At 38.1% G+C, this 26,275-nt stretch overlaps 1 protein-coding gene across 2 annotated transcripts in view; it reads right to left on the bottom strand.

Annotated features, from left to right (window-relative positions):
* Window positions 1-1,077: 1,077 nt before the first annotated feature.
* Window positions 1,078-26,275, bottom strand: part of kank1a (KN motif and ankyrin repeat domains 1a) — a 280,795-nt gene continuing 255,597 nt past the window's right edge. For both annotated transcript variants that reach the window (XM_073072177.1, XM_073072180.1), the window contains exons 4-12: window positions 21,622-21,807; window positions 18,982-19,096; window positions 12,854-13,084; window positions 12,299-12,386; window positions 9,601-9,820; window positions 6,783-6,925; window positions 5,184-5,384; window positions 2,964-3,062; window positions 1,078-1,985 (exon numbers count right to left, since the gene is read on the bottom strand). In XM_073072177.1, the coding sequence (XP_072928278.1) occupies window positions 1,923-1,985; window positions 2,964-3,062; window positions 5,184-5,384; window positions 6,783-6,925; window positions 9,601-9,820; window positions 12,299-12,386; window positions 12,854-13,084; window positions 18,982-19,096; window positions 21,622-21,807 (1,346 nt within the window). In that variant the 3' untranslated portion in view covers window positions 1,078-1,922. The remainder of the gene's footprint in view (window positions 1,986-2,963; window positions 3,063-5,183; window positions 5,385-6,782; window positions 6,926-9,600; window positions 9,821-12,298; window positions 12,387-12,853; window positions 13,085-18,981; window positions 19,097-21,621; window positions 21,808-26,275) is intronic.

Raw genomic sequence — 26,275 nt, 5'->3', positions numbered from 1 at the left:
GTTGCCCAGAAGCCCGAAGCCTTGATTTTCAATTTTCTTCTCAGCCAGAAACTGAGGCGGCACATTGCCACAGCAGTGGTGAACTTCATCATTAATGTCCGTCTTCTCTGAGAGGCTGCGTGAGAAATATAAGTGGTTCATGGTGTCCAGTGGCTTGGTCCGAAGTGTGTTGTTGGCAGGCTGCCTATAAAATGAGGTTAGGTTGGGGAGGGTTTTCCCTTGTGGAAGTTGATGCCATTCTCTTGTGAATACATCAGTTAAGGATCTTAACCAGAGGTTTTAGAGCTGTTCCCTGAACTGCAATATGGATCTATATGTACAGTGGGCAGCATCTTCACTATGCAACAGCTCTACAGGAATGCAAGAAGCAGCAATAACTGCTCTTCAAGTTAGAGGCCTCTTTAAATCTTATGAACACCTGTAACTCCATTATCTGGGAATGGCACCATGAATTGCTCTCCTCAAATGTTGCTGCCACCAAAGTTTATCTTCATTTTATGTTCGCAAAGTGATAGTATACAGGCCTAATCAACAGGGCCTCAACAAAGCCCACTGCAGTGAGGACCAATGTCAAACATGGCGTATCATTGGCTAGACATATTCTTCAATATATTTCAGCTAAATTATGCAGTTCAGTACTTGAACTGAATGAAGCTGATCATTGAAAACAATGAGAAACTTTTCAACCTATGGCAACAGTGCTTATTTACCAAATACAATGTATTGTGACAGTTAAATTAAAACTTATTTGCTCAACTACTTCTGTCCAGACAATATCAATGAACTGGGCATTAAAGAGTTAATGACCCAGAAGCACTCAATGTGAGAAATTCAGTATGTTCAACACTGTCCAAGTTAAATTAGATTTCTATTTGCCCTGTGTTACCATCTTCAGTATTCGTGAAAATTTGACCGAATTTTTTTGACGGAAATTACTGGTAATTGCTGCTGGCTTCACCACTCTGCTTTGATTCAATCCAAATCTGATCTGAAATGAGCAAAGGATCTGAGCTATTCCTGGAGCTGATTTATGGTTGGAATTTATTTTAAATGGCATTGATTTAACGAAACAACAAATTAGCATAATGGAGCTTTTATTCTGAAAATATGGCAAGGATCTAAGGCACTTCAAACATTTAAATACACACTGCAATTTAAATGTAACAAAATTGCAGTCTTATAAATATGCACAGAAATCCATGTACAGGCCTTTAATTGGACAGGTCGATATACAAATAATATCTCAAATTGTCACTAAAATCAATTTAGATACAATGACAAATTCTAAAAGAAATTAAAAAGCTATGTTCAATAGTAAATTGTTATTCATGAAAAATTCACTTCAGGCTACATATAAATGAGTTTGACAATACTGTATGATATAATTTTTAATGATACAAATGATCTTGTTTGATATAAAAATTTCAACAATCCAAGATACATTTCTGTGAAAGAGGGAAACCTAAATAAAGGTATCCCCTCATGTCACCTTAATTATAATGTTATCATTTTATTCTATGTTTTCAGAAAATATAAATAGTATTCTAAAAGTATGACACATCTTTTAATGGAAGTTTATATAGACAAAAAATATAGATTACAACTTCTAACAGTGAACGCAGTCAAATAAAACCGTCACATGTGTGATCACTGAGAACTAAAAGATGGGATCTGAAAAGGCTTGCTACAGCAGCATAGTTTGAGGCAATAGTAATGTTGTGTATAGTGAAGAGAGAATAACACCAGCTCCCATAATGCTTTCCAGTTTAGACGCTAGTCAGTGGATTGACAGAACTACCTTTAGTACTACTGCTAAAAATATTTTTGCTGGTGAACTCAGGCACACATATACATTCAGTATCTGTCAATATTAACAATACATAGCAGCGTGGTACAAGATCAGGTGAATGGCAGGTACTAAATCAATCAAATTTGCTTCGTCGAGTTGGACTTGGAGAGGTTTTCCTTCCTAACCTGGGTGTTCCCTATTGAAATAAGAGCAGCAGATTTAGGAACCAGAAATGTATAAACATCTTCACCTTAAAAAAATTATATATAAACCAGTAAACTATATTTTCTCAGGGTTCAAACATTAATACACCTTTAAATTAGAAATGTCACGTGGAAGACTGGCAAAAATAGAGATGACTTTGCTCAATATTATAATCAATCTATACTGCTCCAATGCAATTTATTTCCATTCTGTTCTTAGTTCTTTAATCCCACTAAGATCTTAAGTACAACGTTAGGTACAGATATATCTTCTTACAAAGTAGGAGATTAGGTAGAATCATCTGCAAAATATACAATAGAATACCAGAAGGTCTGAAACTTCAGCTAACGATAAAGGTCTCATGGTCAAAATTACATAGAATGGAGAATTACTCTGATGATAAATACACCTCTAAATTAAAAATGTAACTTTGCAACAAAGTGGCAAAATAGATTCTTATTCTCAATCATCTTATCAATAACCAGCATTTGTGTAGTCCTTGGTTAAGAGAAATAAGAATGGACTGGTACAAAGCAGATGTTGGAAATTCAAAACAAAAACTGGATGCACTCCACAGACCAGGCAGCATCGGTAAGAGAAGTAGAGTTGACATGTCCAATTGAGAACCTGCCATTAAAACTGGTTTTTTAAAGTTGCAGACCAAAGTTGTCAAGGTAACAAATGTGGTAAAAGACAAGCTCCATGCAGGCATTTCCTTGACAGGTCAAACAGAAGTAAAATCAGTTAATCAAACAGATACTAAGCAACATTACCCAAGAAATATGGGTAGGGTGTATTATGGAGATCAGAGGGATAAAAATCTCAGCATCTTGACTGTAGCTACTAAGCTAAAATATCTCACCAGGATATTATCAGTGAAGCAAGGCATGCTTTTTAACCAAAGGACATTTATTCACAGATCATATGAGCTCTGAATATAAGCACAATAAAAATAAAAAAAATCGCTCACCGGTGACGATGCTTTGGAGAAGTTTACATGAGCGTAAAGCAAGACCCCTATATCCTTATGGCCAGCCTCCAGAGCAATGGATAATGCTGTACTTCCATCCTGAAAATAAAGAGAGAATGAAATTCATTTAAAGAAGCTACTCAAATATCTGCACATTTCAAAATGAGAAATGCCCCAAATAAATGAGAGACTTTAAAATACTCAAAAAGGAACCAAATAATTTGCACTGAGAAGAAATTGATAACATAAACTACCTGATAGGGCTAAAGACAATTTAGCAACATTGACAGGTATTGTAGCTTTTCCTTTAGCAGGACTGTTCCAGCTCTTGAAGAATATTTGTGATGAGGTGAGGCTGTGTGCATGAACTGGACTGTAACCTTTTTGAATATATCAATCAATCAAGACTGGCTTAAAAAGCAATTATATGCAATCACTGACAGTGTAAAATTTACAGTAAGAGTGCTGAAAAAAAAATCAAGCCATTTTCTAATTGTTCCAAATATGTCCTATTATAGAATTTAATAGAGAAGGTGGTAGTTCATTTTTGGGGGCTTTGTAATTGCTTGCTTGGTGGGTGGAGGGTGCCATTGCTTTTTTTTGTTGAAGTGGGGAGGGGGAGGGTCGTTGATTTGCTGCTGCTTGTGTGTGATAAGGGGAGTGGGGGGGCTTTGGAATTCTAATGTTTCTACTGTCAAACTCATTCTTTGGGGTACTGTTCCATTTTCGTGGATGTCTGTGAAGAACAAGAATTTCAAGATGTATATTATATACATGAAACTATTGAACTATTGAGATTACCTCATCAGTGTTTAAGCTGCAAGGGTTAAGTAGTGATGCCTCCTCACAAAAGGAGCTTCACTCAAGTAACATATCAGAAAGACTTTGGGACTCCACACAGATTCTCTTTGCGTTGTGCTTAATTTGCACAAATCATAACTGCATTTCTAGGTATGAGCCAAATCACCCAAACTACTTTTAAAAATGGACCTGGCAATAGTGGGAATGTATGGCTGTTACAGATAGATTAGTTTGAAAAGGTTGAAAGGCTTTCCTTCATACACAAGATATGTATTTATAGTTTCAGTCAATATTGTTTCTCCATTTTGTATTGGATTTCATTCTTTCCTCTCTTATCACCATGCTGACACTTCCAACATGGAAATTTCCACTCATTATCTGGTTTGCTAGTAAAAAAAACTTGTGTTACAAATCGGCTCTGGAGCCTCCCTGCACAAACAACATTGCTCTCCTGACATATTTACTCACATTGTAAGAAAGGATCTGGATTCACATGATACTACACAAGCCAATATGATGACAATAATTAATAATAACATAACTAATTTAAAATTTTCTTGACTTCAACTGTAACAATTTTCTGATGCATTTGTAGGAAGACATTGATTTGGAATATCTGCTTGTAATTTCATCATTCTGAATGTAGACAGCAGAGTCTTGCTTCTGGTATAGCATCCTGAAGAACTCAGACAGACCCTCAGACTGAGTATATTTTAACCAGTAGATCTCAGAACATTCTCCATTCAGCCTTTTAGATTTGCTGGTGGCAAGTACAAGAACCCTGGCAGACTTGTGAAAGGTCCACTATTACCAAGGCTAGTCTCACCACTACAATCACTGCTCTGGCTAAACTCAGCACAAAATGCATTCATTTCTGTTCGTTTGAAAGTTCAGAAGAGCTTTCCATCCAGTATGAATACAGCACAGATAGGGATTCATTCACTAACAGCTTGAAGAAAATAATCAAGGAGATGTGTTCCATAGCTACGATGGATGTGTTAATTTTATCTGGTAGAAACTCAATAACTGAAACCCTGTGACTTGCAAGTGTGGATGGACTATGTGATGGGGAAGAGATTAATGCAGCAGTCTCTGCAAGGAAACAAACAAGAGTAAATGAAAGCAGGTCATTTACCCAGTGTTGTTCTACAGAAACAGCAGTTGACAGCAACCATAGTAAAGTGGAGTTTCACAGCTCTCAAATACTTCTGCTCTTCCTTGGTCAGTGACTTGCTGGGAGACAGTTAATCAGATTTGTCCACTCAGTCAGGGCAGGTCAAATGTACTTTAAAAATATTTGATATGTATTAAAGAGAGATTTGCATGAAGAGAGTCTTCTAATCTGTCTAATGGCCAGAGGGATCTGAATAAACAACAAACATGTAGATCTTTAGGTGGAACATCTTAATCGTAACTTACGTTGTCAGCTAGGGTGGAATCGCATCCAGGTTGGGCTAGGAGAAGCTTAACGATCTCCACATGCCCATGTTCACTTGCACACATCAGTGCTGTAGACCCTTCATCGTCCTGGATGTTGACATCAGCAGCACAGAGGAGAAGAGCTTTCACCATGTCCATTCGACCATGGCTCACTGCGAGCATCAGCGCTGTCTGACCAGCCTAAAACAAACAAGGATAATAGCTTAGGGATCTGATAGTTATATACATTGTAAAATCATTTGCATGGTGGAAAAGACATACAAACAATCCACAGGATAAAGATCTAGTAGCAGAAAAGATACATTCCACTTCAACAACACAATCTCACATCCCTGCCATTTGGAGTGGAACCAAATGCTTATTAATGGAGTTATAGGTAACCATAGTAAGAGGTCCATATTATACAAACACAAAATTACAAAAGAACTCACCAGACCTCTCTGACAATACTACATTATTCAAACGTTAAGCTTGGTTGTTCTGAAAGCTCATGCACAATTTCATTGAAATCATATATAGTCCAACTTCAATTCCACCAAATCCAGGATCACCTGTACCCCACTGTCTAATTAGTCTTTTTTGCTTAACATGCCTTAATACTTCTCAGCTTGAAAAATCAGATTAAATATATTTACCAAACTTTTGAGAAATTCCCAAATTTCCACGATCAGTGAGAAATAGTACTTCAAGAAGAGCATTTTACTAATTTTAAGACAGTCCCCCTCCTCTGAATTTTTCCACCAGAAGAAATAGTTTGTCTGCAATTACTGCACATTCTTCAACAATTAAAATAAGATTACCATCTCCACCCACTAATGGAATGGAACTATGCTTATACAAGCATTCCTCAATTTAATCCTGAGATCAGGAATCATTCTGGCGAATCCAAACTGTACCCTCCCAAAAGTTAACATATCCTGCAGAGGTAACGTTGCCCAAAAATAAATACAGCATTAAACCTAGGATGTGGCCAGTGTTCCGTACAGCTTCCTTTATATTCCTACTCCTTTGGGATAAAGGCAAATACTTTATTACTGTTTATAATTACTCTTTGGTTTCTAATATATGTTTAAGGCTAAAATATTAATGCAAACATATTAGTATTGAAAAAATGTAGTGCAAGATTCCAGTAAGTTAGGTGTTCATGAGGCGAAAGAGCAAGTGAGCCACAGAAAGAAGGAAGAGAAATCCAAGGTACAATGTGATTGTTAGATTTGAAAGGTGAGTTTACAAATCAGATCTCTGATATAATTTTTGGTTACTTTCACAAGAGTTGGTGTCAAATCAGGCCGGAATATTCTAGTTGAACCTTTGTTTTTTTTAAGGATGAAAGAAGAAATTAATGGATATTGTACGAGAGTACCTGCTACAGAACAATTAGCTTCATCTGAAAACAACTTCATTACTAATCTCTTAAATCAAGTCAAAATCTCTTAAATTCAACACTTAGTAGCATTTTCCCATTCCCCAAATAGACAGCCAAAAGATATAACGAATGATTTCCTGTTGAAAGGAAAGATTGTGATTAAGAATTTCCTTCTGATTTCTCAAAGGATTAAAATACAACAGAAAAGTCACCTGACTGGCTTTGGCGTTCACATCTCCTTGACTAAATAGCTCATCGACAATTTTCATGTCTTTCTCATTTTCCACTGCAGCAAGAGCAGCGAGCATGATGGGAGTATAGCCAGCTTTATTCTGCTGATTAACATTGCATACATCTGCAATAAAATACATAACACTTCAAACTCTAGTGACAAAATTAATATCAACCATCCTTATCAATATCAGCTATCAAAGCCGCTGAGGCAAAAGTGGAACATCCATTTTCATTGTCCTCCAGTATTAATAAGAACTTATTGTTTAATTAGAGAATACAATAGAACAAACATTGGGACAGAACTTACTGTGAAGATAATGGTGAGCTCATTATACTAATCATTATTAACATACAAAGCAGGCAGTAATTTAAAGTGCAGGAGAAGTGCATTAAAGTACACAAATTCAGAAACCACTAATCAAGATGGATTGTACCACTGACAGCTCTGTAAATTGGACTTTACCCTGTAGCTCCCAATTCAAAGAATGTTTTTTTATTTTTACTTATTCATTTATTTAAAATGGACATTGTTGGAATTTTCTACTTATTCTTAACTGCCCCAGAATTGAGAAGTGGGTTAACCACATTGATGATGCTTGAGTCAAAAATACGCCAAATCAGGCGAGCATGCCAAATTTCCTAAAGGTCATTTCTGAAGCAGAAGGATTTTTGCAATCCAGTACTTGGTGTTGCTGGGATTGCAATTTATAATCAAATTTCAAAATGGTTGCCATAAGTGATTCTAACTCGTATATCTAGATCAGCAGTTATCACACTGTGCTGTTGTAAACCTAACTATATGATGGGTACAAATCCAACTTGCCACACAAAATTAGAGCTTTTTCACTCCAAATGTCCATCATTAAGGAAACACAGAATTATACCTGTAGACGGCATCCTGTCGTTTGGCTCTCGAGCTTACAGTAACTTCCCATGTAAAACCTCACATAAAGGAAGAGCCATTAGCTTACCACCTTTAGTAAATTAGCATTCTACCTAGATATTTCACCTAAGTTCATTACAACAGTTGTGAGCCAATAACAAACCTGTCATTTGAACATAGTAAGAGGGATTCATGTTAATTTTCAAGGAAAGGCATCTTTTTGCCAATTTAAAAACCTGTACTGGAAATATTTTTATGATGTATCAACTTTACTTTTCTAGCTTCTCTACGAAAGCCAGAAGAACATCCTCTCAGTTCCCATCAACACTGCTTTTCCTTCTGTTTATCCACTTCTTCCTTTCCCAAAGATGTCCGATAAGGGCAGTGAAATAGAAATGTGGGCTTAACATTTCCGCATGGCGTTCCTCATGGGTCAGCACTGGGACCGCTACTTTTCACATTGTTTGTTAGTGATTTGGATAATGGAATTGTAGGCTTTGTTGCAAAGTGTACGAATGATATGAAGACAGGTGGAGGGGTAAGTAGTGCTGAGGAATCAACGCGATTGCAGCAGGACTTAGACACATTGGAAGAATAGGCAAAAAAGTGGCAGATGGAATACAGTGTTAGAAAATGTATTAATATTCATTTTGGTAAAAGGAACAACAGTGCAGACTATTATCTAAATGGGGAGAATGTTCAAAAATCAGAGGTGCAGAGGGACTCATGAGTCCTCGAGTAAGACTCCCAGAAGGTCAGTTTACAACTTGAGTCTGTGGTAAAGAAGGCCAATACAATTTTGGCATTTATTTCAAAGGGAATAGAATACAACAGCAAGGAGATAATGCTGAGTGTTTATAAGACACTAGTCAGACCACACTTGGAGTATTGCCAACAGTTTTAAGCCCCATATCTCAGAAAGGACGTGTTGTCATTGGAGAGAGTCCAGTGGAGGTTCATGAGGATGATTCCAGGAACAAAGGGGTTAATGTATGAGGACCGTTTGGCAGCTTTGGGCCTATACACTGGAATTTAGGAGGATGCATGGGGATCTCATTGAAACCTACCAAATGTTGAAAGGACTAGATAGGGTGGATGTGGAGAGGATGTTTCCTATGGTGGAGGTATCCAGAATTAGAGGGCACAGCCTCAAAACTGAGGGGCGACCTTTTAGAACAGAGGTAAGGAGGAATTTTTTTAGCCAGAGAGTAATGAATCTGTGGAATGCTCTGCCACAGGCTGCAGTGGAGGTCAAATCCGTGGGCATATTTCAGGTGGAAGACGATAGTTTCCTGATTGGTCAGTGCACCGAAGTATATGGCGGGAGGGCAGGTGTATGGGGTTGACTGGGATCTGGGATCAGCCATGATGGAATGGCAGAGCAGACTCAATGGGCTGAATGGCCTAATTCTGCTCCTATGTCTTGGTCTTATGCCTGATCTTTAGGCTATTTAAAAATCCCAGCCATGCAAAGCAAAAAAAAAATCCCAATATGTATCATGACATTTAAACATGGCATTCATTTACCTATTTGTTCAAGTATATTCTAGTAAGTAAACATCAGAAAAACATTCAAACAAGTGGAGCCACTTCTGTACTAATTAAAGCACCTGAGGCATCAGGTTTACATTGTGATTTCAGAACCATCCCTGAAAAACATTTAATGAACTTTATATTTGAAACTTTACAGTTCTCTTGTAATTAAAATATTCAGTTTATGTAAAAAAAATGTAAACTTTCAACTATGCAACAAACTATTTATCAGAATAAAAATTGTAAAGAAATCATGTTCTTTATTTATAATGTTCCATGATAGATTGCAGAAAAGGCGCAAGGCACATAGATAAGCAGATACAAGTATATCTGTTGAGCAGTGATAACAATAATGGACAAATGCAAAACATTCAACATACTTGCATCAAGAAGTAACTTCACAATTTCAAAATTTGAGTGAGACACACTGTAGTGAAGAGCTGTATTGCCATTTCCATCGGCCATGTTCACCACATGTTTCAGGATATCAGGCGAGATCTCCCTGAATCCACTCAGGTAATCCTCCACCATGATGGGAACTGCTGATTTTTGACTAGACACACGGAACCATTCATGCTGGACGTAGTTTAGGCAGGGTCTCTGTGAGATACACACAAACATATTATTAGGGAATATGAAATTTTGAAAGCCAAAAATAAAAACCTTGAAATTTGTAATGTAAACAGAGCTTCCTGGAAGTACTTGGTACTTGAGACAGAAACGGAAATAATGTTTCTGATCAATGACCTTTCATCCTATAGCTAACTATCTGAGTATAATTAAAATTTTAAAATACTGCTGAGTGAAATAGTGGTAAAATAAATTTTAAGAATCAACAACAATAAATTTTAGCTTTAAACTAGCAAAACATCCTAGAGAGCTTCAGACAGTGTGTTATGAAGTGAAATTTAACATAGTCACTTGAGAAACATCTAAACATTTGTTAAACAAGTAGGTTGTTAGGAGCCTAAAAAGGGGGAGTGAGAGAGGAAAGAGGAGTGGGGAAGGGCAGGAACACTATTTGGATGTTGTTATGGATGCTGTTAGCAGCTGATCTCACAACTCCTAGTGACAAGAGTGATTAATATTGTAGAATATCAAGAGCTTAGAAATAGATTATAGCTACTCTAGTGGGTTGCAGAAACTTAAGAGATAGGGACAGAAAAGCCATGATAGCATTTGTAAACAAGGATTAATATTTTTAAATTGAGGTCTGATCAAAATTGCAAACAGCGTGGTTCAGCTCTAAATGCTTGCCAGGAAGGGGGCTGTACTGTACATCATGGTTAGGTGATGGAATTTGTCATGGGCATTGAAACAAATCATCCAGATCTTGCTGGCATGAGCATTCCTGTACCTCCCATCACCCCTACCTGTCTAGATGTGAAGTGCCTACCATGCTGGCCTGGACCAACCTGAACTCTGGTGGCATGGCAGAAAGGGTGGCAGGCACTGCTTCCAATAACACAACACCCACAATACAATAACACAAAACACTCTAAAAGGTTCAGGAGGAAGCAAAACCACAGATGTACCAGCTGCCACAACAGAGAGGATTTTTAAGGATTCCAGATGTTTCCAATAATTAAAGACAGTAAAAGCTAATAAATTAAAGCATTAAAAACAAAAATACCCAAAACTAAAAGAAACATTTATATTTAAAAGCATTCAACTAAAACAAATAAATTTTAAGAAAGAACAACTTTCCCAATTGCATTTATAACCACAGGTTTACTATCTCAATTGAAATGGAAGCAGTCACAGATCTGACTGGTACAGGATTCTGCAGGGTAATTACAGAGGGACCTCAACAGGATGTCGTTTGCCTCGGGACTGCTGTGTACTCCGAATCTGAGGAAATTCAAGAATTTGTATTTGACAAGCCACGTGCTTCCATTTAAATGGACTACTCATGATTGTTTGGAACTGCTGCCATTTACCATTGAGTTCCGGGAAGCTTTCTCTGGTTTGCTCATGCTTAGTTGGTGGATATTTGCAAGCAATCTGCTGATTGAGACAAAGGTAGGATATGTTGAGAGGTAATAGTGCTGAGTCTTATAAGCAAATGGGTGGAAATGAAGCAGTTCACTTGGATAATTTCACTGAGTGAGCAATGTAATTTAAAAATACGATGGGACCAAGGACAGCACTCTGGGGACATTTAAGGTAATGCTACACAAACAGGAAGAAAAATGGAAAGCTGCTAAAATAACGAGCAGCCATTTTGGTCCCTGTACAATTGATTGAGCACAGCTCAGCTATTAAATTGTAATAATCAGTAACTGTTAATCTCCCTATCAAAAAACTATACCACCAACGAATAACAATGGAAGAATCCAAACCATTAATCTGCTTTTGCATAGATGAGTTCTCAATTACTCAAATGGAAAAAAAATCAAATTCAAACACACAAATCTGAATTAGCTTTTTTGGACTTTTTCAGGTTCACAATCTGTTGCACAACAGAAATGGAATTGGTTTATTATTACCTCATGTACCAAGACACAGTGAAAAGCTTGTTCTGCATACTTTGCATATAGATCAAATCATTACACAGTGCATCGAGGTAGAACAAGGTAAAACAACAGAATGCAGAATCAATGGCAACAGCCATAGAGAAGTGCAGTGCAGGTAGATAATAATATGCAAGATCATAATGAGGTAGACTGAGGTCAAGAGTCTAACTTAGCATACAATAGTCCTATAGCAGCTGGCCTGATAATATGCTTGAAATGATCTACATTTTTCCACAGAAGACATTCATTTCACTCAATTTAACTGAAATGGTCATAGAGATTGCTCTGACTTTCGAATATAAATCAAGCAAATACAAAGCAGTTCAGCTGCCGCCTCTTGCTGTTCACCCCTGACCTGCTGGTCTTCATGGACAGGATCCTTTCTCCATAAGGGAAGCTACTGCAAATAAGTTACTACTTTCTAAATATATTATGTGGATAAGGACATTCAGAAATAATTGTAATTTGCTACAGAAATAATATTTTAAAAATCACGTTTGAGTGCCCTAAAAGGAGACAGATAATTGCATTTCTACTGTACTGATGCTTAATGTGAACTTACCACTTCTTTGCTGGCCATTGCTTTTGGATCATTGAGATGGTTTTTCAGTATTTTACATGCCGACAACACCTTCTCACTTAGCTCATACCTAGTGAGTATAAAAGCACATTCATTCAGAAACCTATTTCCACTTCTGTTTATTAATGCACTCTCAAATCTGACTCATCCTTCTCACTCAAACAACAGATAAGATCATTGGTGCAGGTTTCTGATAACAACAAGCTGGAACCAAGGATATTCTGGGTTTCTCCCTGACTTGTGGATGAAAATGCTTGGTGATCCTTCAGCATCTTGCCTTTTAAAAAAAATCTAACTGAGGTAAAGGACTCAGTGTCATACATCTTTAAGACAAATGAATTACAAACACTTGCAGATGAGATTCCTTCACAAGAAGATGAACTTTATGCTCCTTACAAATAAATGCAAGTGGAATTAGAACAAACCAAATGCATGTCTTCACTATTTTGAGATTATGATCATACTCAAAGGATTATCAATCTGCTTGAAATCATTTGGTATAAAATCCATTTTTTCCCCTCAGAAAATCAGTTATACCTTTCTCTTATTTCCACCTTTCCAGTCTCCTTTTCACTTCTTTCCGACTTGGTAACCTCCTGTTTTGATACACTTGCTGTCTCAGTCCTGAACCCACTCGGTCGCTCTGGCTGCATCTCACAGTTAACCTTCACTTCATCTTTAGAATACTCTTGATCCTCAATCTCATCATCGGATTCAGAAGATGAGCTTTCATCTGAACTGGAGTCATCACTGGATGTTGTTTCATACCTAAGAGAATAAAGGCATTTGATAAACTTTGAGTAATTATTGACAGCCAGGCAAATGTGTCCCTGACGCAGAGAGAAATTAAGCTGAAACACTTTGTACAGAAGACCCAGAGTTTTAAAATATTGAAGACCTGAGGGGGTAACAAATTTTCAAATCTCACTGGATGCAACTTAATCAACGTTAATGTGGCTGTATTGAAGACACTTAGTTTGATCTGATGTACCAAGGGTTATTAGGGACCATGATATCATGCTTCATCAAAAACTTCTCAAAGTGCTATGACTTCTCTGTTTCAACTGTTGGCCTCCAAACTAATTTCTTTTTGTCACAAAGGCAAAGGAAAATGAAACACATTTAATTGTAGCTCTGTATCATTAGGTAGTCCATTTATGAACCAAGCTGCTGCATGCCCAACTCATACTGAAAGCAGATTTCCTGCTCACAGATTCTCCTCCTGCTCTCCATTCTCTCTACTCTCGTGACCTTTGCTTTCATCCAGCCACCCCACCAGCTCCCACACAAAACCCCATCTAATGGCCTTTGTCTGCAACAACCCATAAGCTACACCCACCTCTAGGATAATATTCAGCTGCTACTATTCCAAAACTAATAAATCCAAGTTCAATGCTCCATGCTGTCATAGATTGTTGGATTTTGACAGAATGTGCTCCCTGGTCTATAAGGAGTGGAATACAATGTTATCACTATGAACTCTGGAAATATCACAAAGTTGCTTTTTACACAACCTTTTAAACTGCATTTTTGATTCTCCTGAACTGCACATCTTTTCCTGCCTTCTTCATATTTTGAAGAACATTTGCAGGTTTTAGACTAGGTTCTGTGTTCTAGACAGCACCAGCTTTGCTTCACAATTCATACAGGCATCAATCTCCCTGGTGGAGCTTCCATGGACTTTCTGACTAGAATTCCCTTCTAACGCAGGGAAGTGATGAACAAAGTTGAAGAAGAAAGTCAGAAGTAGAAAGTTTCAGAAGTGGGAGCATCTAAGAAGAATTTGAAAATAAGTTTGGGAATAGAATGGCAACTGAGGTTATGGGAAAAGATCAAAAATATAAAGAAAAAAACCTTTTTCAATGACAGTGTTTCAATTCATTTGACACCTTATCAATTTGTAGCAAAATTCAGAATTTTACCCTCTCCCACCCCACCTCCTAGCAAAGTACTTGTCAAGTTCAAAACTGATTTACCCTTTTTGGAATAAGATTGTTAATACAAACATAGGTATTAAGGGACTAATAAGGTGATATTAAAATTTAAAAATAAATGATCATTTAAACGTGTAGCTTTATGAATTTCTATTATCACATTTGAATCTGTAGGACCAAAACAGAAGGCATTTGTGTTTAAGTTGGGTGGCAGAGGATGTGTGGCTACAGGAAAGACTCCTAAGAATAACAATGCAAAGATGGAGAACTCATTTAAAAAAAGCAACACAAGCTGCTAAAATTACAACAAAGCACTGCAAAAGTTTTTCCCATTTATGAGAATTGGAAAGCTTACGCTAAACTTATTTAAAACTTTGGCTACATCAAACTTTACTGGACAACAGTTCAGTCCTCATATTGCACTGAAGGACAACAGGTGCTGTAGAGAGTGCCAAGTAAATTTTACAAGGAGAATTCTATCACACAATACTATAACTAACCTTCAATAAAAAGAGTTATAGTACTTTTTCTAGAATAGACCAATTTTAGGTATGACCTACAGGAGGTCGTTAAATTTATGACAGAGTAGACACAGACAAGTTTTCCACTTGCAAGCAAAAATAAAAACTAGGGGTGATAGAAAACCAGAAGATCTAAACTAGTAACGTGTATCAACCAGCTCTGCACTCTCACCCATCTGACAGCATCTGCAATCGCCCTCAACATCTGCGCAAGCCCTGCTCCAGAAGACACACATCAGCAGGGAACATTCACATTATAACTTGGTTCTTGTGATCTGCCCCTGCAATTTACCTGTTAAACAGCTACCTTCCCAAATTAACTGAGGTTCTATTAGCAGTTTGTAGCTTAAGTGGCAAGACTTCATATAAAGAGAACATGATGCAAGTTTGGTTGCATTATAGGCCAAATATTACAATCTAGCTCTGACCATCTGCTTTTTAGAGTCTTGCTGGCAAAAATTAGCAAATTTATGCCCTTTATCTATACATAAAAAGCGAATAAAATTTCCACATTGATAGGCACTCAGGGAAAATTTACTTGAAGGATTTAGAATGGACATTTTGAAATATTGGAATATTTACTTAGATTTCTGGAATGCTATCATTTGTTAAACAATTAAACTAAGTGCATTGTCAACAGTCAAACGTAGCAATAGTATTCACTGGAACAATTTATTTTTATCTTCTCACTTGCAATGATAAGATACAAGATATTGCGCAAGAATTGCAATGGAACTATCATAAAGTTTAATTCATTGAAATTCCTCAAGGTCAAGTACACATACACTTGAACGCAAACATTTCCAATTCAAAATAAAACCCTGCACCAAACGTGCCTTCCAGCCAGCCTCCTTCCCCTTCTACCACCTTTCAATTCTTGCACTTTCCCCCTTTTTCTTCAATTCTGATGAAGGGTCTCAGCCCGGGACATAGTCTGTTTTTTTCAATTCCATAGATGTTGCCTGACCTGCTGAGTTCCTCCAGCATTGCGTGTATGTTGCACCAAATGTACTTTCCCTGTTTTATTGATTCAGCATTAAAAATGAACATGCTAAACTAAATCTTACATTAAATTAACTCTGGCCAGAATTCAACATTCTGATTATGATGCTGACATGAGGATGCAGGAAACCGGAGCTGCGAGAATCTGGAGCGACAAACAATCTGCTGAAGAAAATCAACAGATCGGGCAGCAGTTGCGGGAGGGAAGTACTGTATGTGATTTGGGTCTAAGTACTGAGTATATTATGACGTGGTTTAAATTGCTCAATAGTTTGAGATTTCAGATCCTGAACCAACATGCTGAACAAGCAGAGCAGGAAGGAGATTAAAATGAATTTCTTTAAAACAATGTCAGTTGCTTAATTATGTCCTCATAAGAATTGCATAGGTCATGGGAAAATGTGAGCCTATCTTCCAGTGTTATTTCATTTTTAGCCTATTACTGTATGACACCAAAACTGCTTCAATGTCTCTCGAATATTTAAAGTAAATAGGTTCATGAGGAGGAAGCTTTAGTTTGTTATAAATCTCATTGTCACTTTTATTACACTAATCCCACTTACTTTGCTTCCTTAAAACCTATGGAGCCTTTTTTTAAAAAGAATTTATTCAGCAGTTGAGCCTCTACAACACGCTTGGGCACAGAATTTCTAATACCCACAAGAATGAAGAAAGTTTGGATCCCCACCCTGAATCACTGCATTGTTTCTTGGAAAATGGGCCTCTTGTTCTAGAAACTCCACCCAAAGATAATCTCATCTCACCAATGTAATTACCATGTCATGTCCTGTAAGGATTTAAAATTAAATCCTGTTGCAAACATCCAAATTCTGGAATGTGACACCCAGTCTGCTTAATCCTTCATTTGCACTCAAACCCCGTAACCTAGTATTTAATCCAGTGAATCTGCACCACGCTCCCTCAATTGCAAGTTTATCTTCCCTAGAAAAAGAAACCCAATCTAGACATAATAGTTTTCATGTGATTCTTTCAGTAAAGCCATAGTAATTACTTCCCATTTCTCATGTTAACTTCAAGTCAGTATGTGCAATGATACACTGGTCCTCCTGAACACCAACTGCTTTCAAACACTCAACATTTAACAATATTGAATATTTCTACTTTTGTAATCATATCGGCAGACCTTACATTCTTCCCCATACTAAATTCCACTTAGTGTCCTTGGCTTACATGTGTCCACTCTAACGCTCTATCAATAGAAAAAGTTATGATCTCGCATAAACTGCATCTGCTTTCACACTCCAGAAAGTGAGGTTATGCATGTTGGAATGTCAAATATTAACAGGGCATATGCAATAAATGACAGGAGTCTTAAGGAATACTGAGGCACAGAGAAACTTGGGTAAAAGTTCATACATAGTTCCTTGATAATATTGATACATGTGCGGGATAGGGTCAATGGCAGGTTTGCAATCATAGGTCAAAGACATTGGGCACGAGAGCTGGGACATCATGGTATTGCTATTCAGGAATCTGAATGAGGTTTAGTATCATTGGTATAAGTTGAGAAATTTATTAGCTCTGCAGTAGCAGTACATTGCAATACCTAATTAAACTACAGCAATATTATTTATGTATGTACACACACACACAACAGTTAAATTAGGTAAGTAGTGCAAAGAGAAAAAGTATTGAGGTAGTGTTCATGGGTTCAATGTCCATTCAGAAATCAGATGGCAGAGGGGTAGAAGCTGATCCTGAATCATTGAATGTGTGCCTTCAGACTTCTGTACCTCCTTCCTGATGATAGCAATGAGAACAAAGCATGACCTGGGTGATGGAGGTCTTTAATGACGTACGCCGCCTTTTTGAGGTGTCGCTGCCTGAAGGTGTCCTGGATACTACGGAGGCTGGTGCCCATGATGGAGCTGACTGAGTTTACAACTCTCTGCAGCTTACTTTGATCCTGTGCAGTAGCCCCCCACCCCTTTCTCCGCACCCTGCCCCTCCCCATACCAGACAGTGATGCAGCCAATTAGAATGGTTTCCACGGTACCTCTGTAGAAGCTTGCAAGTGTCTTTGGTGACATACCAAATCAGACATTAGACATTAGCTAGGTCACACAGAATATTCTGCACAGTTCTGCTCACCACACTACAGGAAGAATGCAACTTAGTAAAGTAATATAATAAAATTATGCTTTTCAGCAAGGTTATTACAAACTTTGATTTATTGTGAATATTTTGGGGCATGATTATGCCAAAGTTTTGATGAATTTACTCTTCAAAACGTTTTGTCTTTGGTTTCTTGAGAAAAGCCCCACTCAGCACTGCCAACCCTGCAGCACTTGGATGAAACAAGCAAGTAACTCAGGAGGGAAGACCCGTATTTTGAATGGTCTTGAGATGGAATCTAAGTGGAATCTTTTGGCAATCAAACACTTATGGCCATGTGCGACTGCAGGAGTGAACTCATGTCTCATTACTGGTGCAATCAAGGGACTGTTTATTAAGGAAGGATTAGGCACGTGTAAAAGGAAGAAAACAAAAAGGAGGGAATGAGCTTTCTGCGAAGGAGACATTGGTATTGACCATTTGGGTCAAGTTTCTAGTTCTGTAGATTGCATGTGACTTGGTAGAGTTTGCAAATGCTTTACTTCAGAAAAAAATAAAATTTTCACTGATAAAAAACTTACTCAAATTAATTTCAAAATAATCAATTAACAGCAAAACAACTGTAGTTCATTTTTCCTCCTGTATCGTCAGCAATAATGCACAGTTTGAGTTCAGTGGGAATAATCAGTAATTACGACTAATTTGCCAACTTTCAGCAGTATTTTTGACGTAATGTTCACAATTGGTACGTTTACACAGACCAAACATCAAATATGCATTGCAGTTTTTACTATTATCAAATATAGTTAAGTAATTAATTAAAATCAATAATAGCATGATATCAGTCACACACTATATATCATGAGATCTTGGATTCTGTGGCACATCTTCATTGCATTAATTGCGGCTAATACGCAACAAAGAATTTCATCATAATGTTTTCAATAGAATAGGATATTTTGCTCCAATATTCCTATACCAAATTGTCCTTTTAACTTCCTATAAATGGATAGCATTTTGCTGTATTTACAAAGCTGGGGAACATGAAAGAAATTCAGACTAAAAGCCCCACTGTTCATTTGCAATTCATTATCATATTACTTAATTAGAGCAGCAAAGATTTCACACTTACCCTCCATTAACACCCACAAACTGAAGGTTCTTCTTCATACCATTTGGTTCATGCTTTCTGGGGCTATCTTTCTTTTTCATAATGGACTTTAGTGCTCCTGTGCTGCCAGAAGGTACTACAACAAAACATTTATGAAATGTATGCCATCACGAAGTGATATCCATTTTATTTCCAAAACAAGAAGTGGCAGCCTTGTCAGCAGCAAAATGTACAGAAGATGACTGAATCTGTCAATGGAGCGTATGTGTCTCCGTCACGGTCAGCGAGGGAAAAAGGTGAAATAAAACGATGGACAGACAACATAATAAAAATTGTACTTTGATGCTCTTGAAAGTCAATGGAAATTGACTTCTGTTTGAGGCATATTTTATTTCAATTATGTTGGGCAGAACATTCAGAATGCTTTCAATAAATTGCAGGCAAAAAAAACATTTGCCCATTGAGTCCATGCCAAAGAAAATAAAAACTATTTAAGCCACTCCCATGTCCCCTGGAGGATTCCGAGCAACGGTTACACAATGGGCATAGAAGTAGACAGTTCTCAGTAAGGAGGGTGACATTCTGCTACTCATATGCATCTGTTAGTTGCTTGTTACAATAATGACATTTGCAGATGCTTGGGAGATGGTTGCTTGCCACCATTTAAGGAGATGTGAAGACCAAGAGAAGCCAAAAAGTAAACTAATTTAATGAACATGAAGGAACATGAAATTCAAAATATGTTTTTGTCTCCTTATTGTTCAAAAGTACAGCATTATCTGAAAATTAACTTGAGGTTTACAGCACATCACTTAATTTGGAGTTCCCAGTTCACAATAAAAAGAAACTTTAGAACCTTTGAAACCATTGTCTCACCAAAGCATTGAAACAATTTTTGACCCTCGAATCTATTCGACAGTGCATTGATCAGTTACTGTGCAAATTTTATTAGAATTAAAGCCAAACTAAAAGCAAAGAGGAATTTTTAAATGATGACGTGGTTGATTTTTGTAGATACAAAAAAAAAGGGATCTGTCATGTAATTGGCATTAAAATTGAGATTGTGTTCAGGAATAACAGGTTCCTATACAGCTTGGATTGGTTTTAAAAAGAAATTGGCTGGAAGGCAAATTGATTATCAAATAATGGTTACAGTGGGTGCCAAAGATACAGTTTTCTCAATGCTGAAACCAGATGCACTTAAGTCAAATCTCAGGCTGAGAAATACATAGGGGTTAATCTCAGGCATAGGGGTCAATCAAATAGCCATGAGATGATGGGGAGGTGCAACACCACTGTAATTTGTAAGTAGATGGAAAGTAAGCTCAAGAGGTAGCAGTGATACTACTGGTGATGGAAAGTTAACTTTCATATTATGGGCACATGAACATTTCATACCCCACCCCACCCCCCCACACACACACACAAAACACATATACTGGTAATTTGTTCTTAGATATTAGGTGACTATACAGCTGAGTGGAATATATATAAATGGCTGCCCGGTTGAGATAATCCCAGGACCTCATCTCCTGTACTTAACTTTACAATTAGATATAAAATTCTAATCTGAGAACTCCTTTAAAATTATTTAAACTGACTAAAAACTTCAAATGTATTTACATTGAGTCCTTAAAGTCAATTAGAATTTATAAAGGTAGCTCAGCTAATGGTTGGAAGAGCTCCTGTACTGTGTTCCTAATACATTTTCCAGCCTTGTGTTTGAAAATTAGGTAAGGTAGACACTACAAAATGTTTTATAAGTTCTGTGTTAGTTAAAAGAAATATTTAAAGTGGCCCAAGAACTGGTCTCTCTCCCTGAAAAGTCACATGTTGCAAAGTTACTTGTGACTGTGATTGGCCTAATTTCAAATAATAATGAGGCAGCCTACAGAGAAGAAGTCATCACCCTGACACAGTGATGTCAAGAAAACCACCTCTCCCTCAATGTCACAAAAACAAATGAGGAATGGAGACAGGCTAACCCCTATTGATATCAATGGATCTAGGGTTGAGAGGGTGAACAGCTTTAAGTTCCTCAGCATAAACATCACTGAGGAATTCACATGGTCTGTACATACTGGCTGTTTGGTGAAAAAGGCACAACAGCACCTCTTACACCTCAGATGGTTGAAGTTGGTCTGAGTCCCCAAATCCTGACTGGCTGCATCACTGTCTGGTCTGGGAACTGTACTTCTCTCAATCGCAGGACTCTGCAGAGAGTGGTACGGACAGCCCAGCGCATCTGTGGATGTGAACTTCCCAGTATTCAGGACACTTACAAAGACAGGTGTGTAAAAGGGGCCCAAAAGATCATGGAGACCTAAGTCACCCCAACCACAAACTGTTCCAGCTGCTACCATCCGGGAAATGGTACAGCAGCATAAAAGACAGGACCACCAGGCTACAGGACAGCTTCATCCACCAGGCCATCAGACTGATTAATTCATGCTGATACAATTGCATTTCTGTGTTAGATTGACTGTTCTGTTGTAGATACTATTTATTATAAATTACTATAAATTTCATATTGCACATTTAGATGGAGACTAAATGTAAAGATTTTTACTCATGTACATGAAGGATACAAGTAATAAAGTCAATTCAATTAAGTTTACCAGCTAGATTGGGTTTTAAAATACACTTCTTCACAATACTTACCATGAAGAGAACTGGCTGTTTGCTGGTTGGCTAAAACAGTTTGAAGGATAACGTCTTCTTGTTGTGGCAATGTCTCACAAGAGTCTCCAATCTTTAAAGTAGTAACTTGGGTGTGTATTGTTGACAGAGTCGAAGAAGCAGCCCGACTGGAGGTTTGGATATGAGAATTGTGCTGTCGACATGCTCCTGTTGAATGGGACAAGGTAACTTCTTAGCATAAAACAGTACTACTAACGCAGAATATGCAATATTTATAAGCCAAGAACTTGGTACTTGGAAAGGGTAGACAGTTGCAAATACATTGAAAGCACATAAACACAGAGGAATCAATAACCATGAGATGTAATGAACACATACAAAAACAGATCTTGGTGCAACGACCCATCACAATCCATCTATATACACAGATGGAAGAATGGTGGGCAGGTAGATGTTTAGGGGTTTATGACAAGTAGTTTAAAGGAATAAGGTAAGGGTCCAGAAGTTGAAAATAGTTTAGAAGACAAGCCAAGGAAGGAGGCAAGGATAGGTGATGGCAGGAAACCAGAGGATGCAGTTGCAGAAATACTGAAGAGATGGCTTCAATCTGATCACAAAACAGAAGATCTGACCTCAGTTCTTTTCCCTTGGAGATGAGGCAGGGTAAGTAAGTTAGGGAGGAATATGGGATTGCAATTGCTCTCCAGAATGATCCTGGAGCAGTGGACAACCCAGTAATGCAGCACAGCCAGAAATAATGATTGACAGATAATTAGCTGAGAATTCCTCCCAAGATGACCACAGATGTTATCTTCAGCACATATCATTCCCTTTCTCTCACCAGCAGCTAACCAGATCTACAACAGACTTGATGTACTCAACATGACACGCTTCAAACCTCGAATTCAATCCCTTTAAATAGAAAGATTGTCTCCATATTAAATCAATTACAAAGGTTTGAACCACAAACAATCTAATCTACAACCGTTGCTTAAGATGAAAAAAGTTCAAATTGATAAACAATTTGAATACTAGTTAGCATGTCAACACAGCCAACCAGAGAGGCATCCTTTCCCAGCAGACATAGAAACATAGAAAATAGGTGCAGGAGTAGGCCATTCGGCCCTTCGAGCCTGCGCCGCCATTCAGTATGATCATGGCTGATCATCCAACTCAGAACCCTGTACCTGCTTTCTCTCCATACCCCCTGATCTCTTTAGCCACAAGGGCCATATCTAACTCCCTCTTAAATATAGCCAATGAACCAGCCTCAAAATTTTCCTGTGGCAGAGAATTCCAAAGATTCATCACTCTCTGCGTGAAGAAGTTTTTCCTCATCTCAGTCCTAAAAGGCTTCCCCTTTATCCTTAAACTGTGACCCCTCATTCTGGACTTCCCCAACATCAGAAACAATCTTCCTGCATCTAGCCTGTCCAATCCCTTTAGAATTTTATACGTTTCAATAAGATCCCCCCTCAATCTTCTAAATTCTAGTGAGTATAAGCCTAGTCGATTTAGTCTTTCTTCATATGAAAGTCCTGCCATCCCAGGAATCAATCTGGTGAACCTTCTTTGTACTCCCTCTATGGCAAGAATGTCTTTCCTCAGATTAGGGGACCAAAACAGCACACGATACTCCAGCTGTGGTCTCACCAAGGCCTTGTACAACTGCAGTAGAACCTCCCTGCTCCTGTACTCGAATCCTCTTGCTATGAATGCCAACATACCATTTGCCTTTTTCACCGCCTGCTGTACCTGCATGCCCACTTTCAATGACTGGTGTACAATGACACCCAGGTCTCGTTGCACCTCCCCTTTTCCTAATCGGCCACCATTCAGATAATAATCTGTTTTCCTGTTCTTGCAACCAAAGTGGATAACCTCACATTTATCCACATTAAATTGCATCTGCCATGAATTTTCCCACTCACCTAACCTATCCAAGTCACCCTGCATCCTCTTGGCATCCTCCTTACAGCTAACACCGCCGCCCAGCTTCGTGTCATCCGCAAACTTGGAGATGCTGCATTTAATTCCCTTGTCTAAATCACTAATATATATATTGTAAACAACTGAGGTCCCAGCACTGAGCCTTGCGGTACCCCACTAGTCACCGCCTGCCGATCTGAAAAGGTCCCATTTATTCCCACTCTTTGCTTCCTGTCTGCCAACCAGTTCTCTATCCACATCAATACCATACCCCCAAAACCGTGTGCTTTAAGTTTGCACACTAATCTCCTGTGTGGGACCTTGTCAAAAGCCTTTTGAAAATCCAAATATACCACATCCACTGGTTCTCCCCTATCCACTCTACTAGTTACATCCTCAAAAAATTCTATAAGATTCGTCAGAGATGATTTTCCTTTCACAAATCCATGCTGACTTTGTCCGATGATTTCACCTCTTTCCAAATGTGCTGTTATCACATCTTTGATAACCGACTCTAGCATTTTCCCCACCACCGATGTCAGGCTAACCGGTCTATAATTCCCCGGTTTCTCTCTCCCTCCTTTTTTTAAAAAGTGGGGTTACATTAGCCACCCTCCAATCCTCAGGAACTAATCCAGAATCTAAGGAGTTTTGAAAAATTATCACTAATGCATCCACTATTTCTTGGGCTACTTCCTTAAGCACTCTGGGATGCAGACCATCTGGCCCTGGGGATTTATCTGTCTTTAATCCAATGACTAAATCCTTTAATCCCATGATTAACATGATTTCAAAAGAAATTAAACACACCTTTAGTACGGATGACCTGGGTTCAATTTCCACCACTGTCTATCAGGAGTTTGTATGTTCTCCCTGTGACCACAGGGGTTTCCTCAGGGTGCTCTAGTTTCCTCCCACAGTCCAAAACTATATGGTTTGTAGGTCAATTGCTGATTATAAGTCGTCCCGTGATTAGGCGGCGATTAAATCAAGAGATTGCTGCACAGTGTGGCTCAAAGGAATAGAATGGCTTATTCTGCACTGCATCTCAATAAAGAAGCAAATGATATCTACTAACAGCTGAACAAATTTATCCAGTGGAAATCTAGTTCAAGATTCAGTGCTCAGTTGGTATCAATGGTTCTCATTCACCATGATTGGTAGAGATGACTCGATTATTTGCTATGTTTTTGAGAGGAGAATGGGCCAGGATTCTATTCAGGGACCCCGGGAGAATATTTCCACAGACCTCAGAAATGAACTTCATTGTGACAATCCATGAAGGCAGGCTACACATTAAAGCTCTCATTGGCATGGTTATCAGAGGGTAGCCAACACCAATGGAAGCAAACTCCACCAATAATTTGGCTTATGAACAACAAAAGCAAGCACAAACTCAGAAGTATATTATTTAAAATGTCAATCAAGCAGATAGGCAGAATTTTAAAAATTGCTGGAAATATTTCAAAACACACCATTAAAGTGGAAAAAGAACAAGACTCAAGATATTACTACTGGCCTTTTCTCTTCACAAATGCTGATTAACCCCAGCTCTGTGCTTTCGGCAGACTTTAGACTTTCAACACTTCCATTCTTTCCCCTTGAAATATTAAATGTTTGAAATGCTTTCAAATGGATGTTTACGAATATGAAGAGCCAGCCCACGGCTGCTGGTGGTTAGGTGTGGAGTTCCTGCAGCATGTTCCATTTTAGCTTCTGCCTTCCTGTTATTCACCATTAGCACTTTTCAACATTTAGGATCAGAAAATTGGATAGCAAATATGAACAAGAAGGTCACCTAAATTCCACTTAACCAGCATACCGTGATCAAGGATGCAAATAGGAAATGTTCAATGCTTTGAATAAGTGAATAGTCTTTGGCTGCATTTAATTTAGCAGCACAGAAATGAGCATAAGGCAAAGAACTACAAGTACCCAGAAAGAAATATTTCCTGTTTACCCTAGCTTGCCATGTTAATCATTGCCAACAATCACAATTTCATCCTATCAAAATAGCCTCATACTTTAACCATCTGTGGCGCTTCTTTTTCTTCAGCGAGGTTGTCTTGCAAAAACCCTTTATTAAAAACTGCGTATTTAATTAGTCATCTAATGGTAATCAAACACACACCATGTGTTGCTCTGTTTTCCTTTAAATTGTGTATAGCTACTGTGAGGCATTAAAAGTCATTTGAGGTCTCTGAGAAGAAAGACCTTTATTGCATCAGAACTAAATGGCATTTGCTGAAAAGGAAGCAGATCTTGCTCTTTGAAAAATATTTTGACAGCCACCCCCTCGTGAAGTAGTACTAAGTCAGTACATGTGCTGTCCAGTGGGGATTCGATTTCCCAAGTACTGGACATGTCTCACGTTCACTATACAGTAGGTGTTTAACTGGAAATCTCTCCCAGCATGTGTTAATAATTAGCTTCATCACTCCAGTGCTGGGATAGGGATACTGTTATACAATGGCTTCCACTTAAAATTCCCAAGTTTACATATTGACAAGCGGCAATGTACAAACAAATTTACTCTATTTACTACCCAGGCTTCCAAATGAATACTGCTGAAAGTGACCTATGAGAACAACAGATGGATTTATCTACATATCCAGTGTCCATTAATAAGACCTCCAGCACCCAGGGCATGCCCTTTTCACAGTTACCATCAGTACGAGGTACAGAAGCCTGAAGGCACACACTCAGTGATTCAGAAACAGCTTCTTCCCCTCTGCTATCCGATTCC

Source organism: Hemitrygon akajei, chromosome 2 (genome assembly GCF_048418815.1).
Source record: "Hemitrygon akajei chromosome 2, sHemAka1.3, whole genome shotgun sequence".
Classification (NCBI taxonomy): domain Eukaryota; kingdom Metazoa; phylum Chordata; class Chondrichthyes; order Myliobatiformes; family Dasyatidae; genus Hemitrygon; species Hemitrygon akajei.
This window is presented reverse-complemented; position numbering and strand designations above follow the sequence as displayed.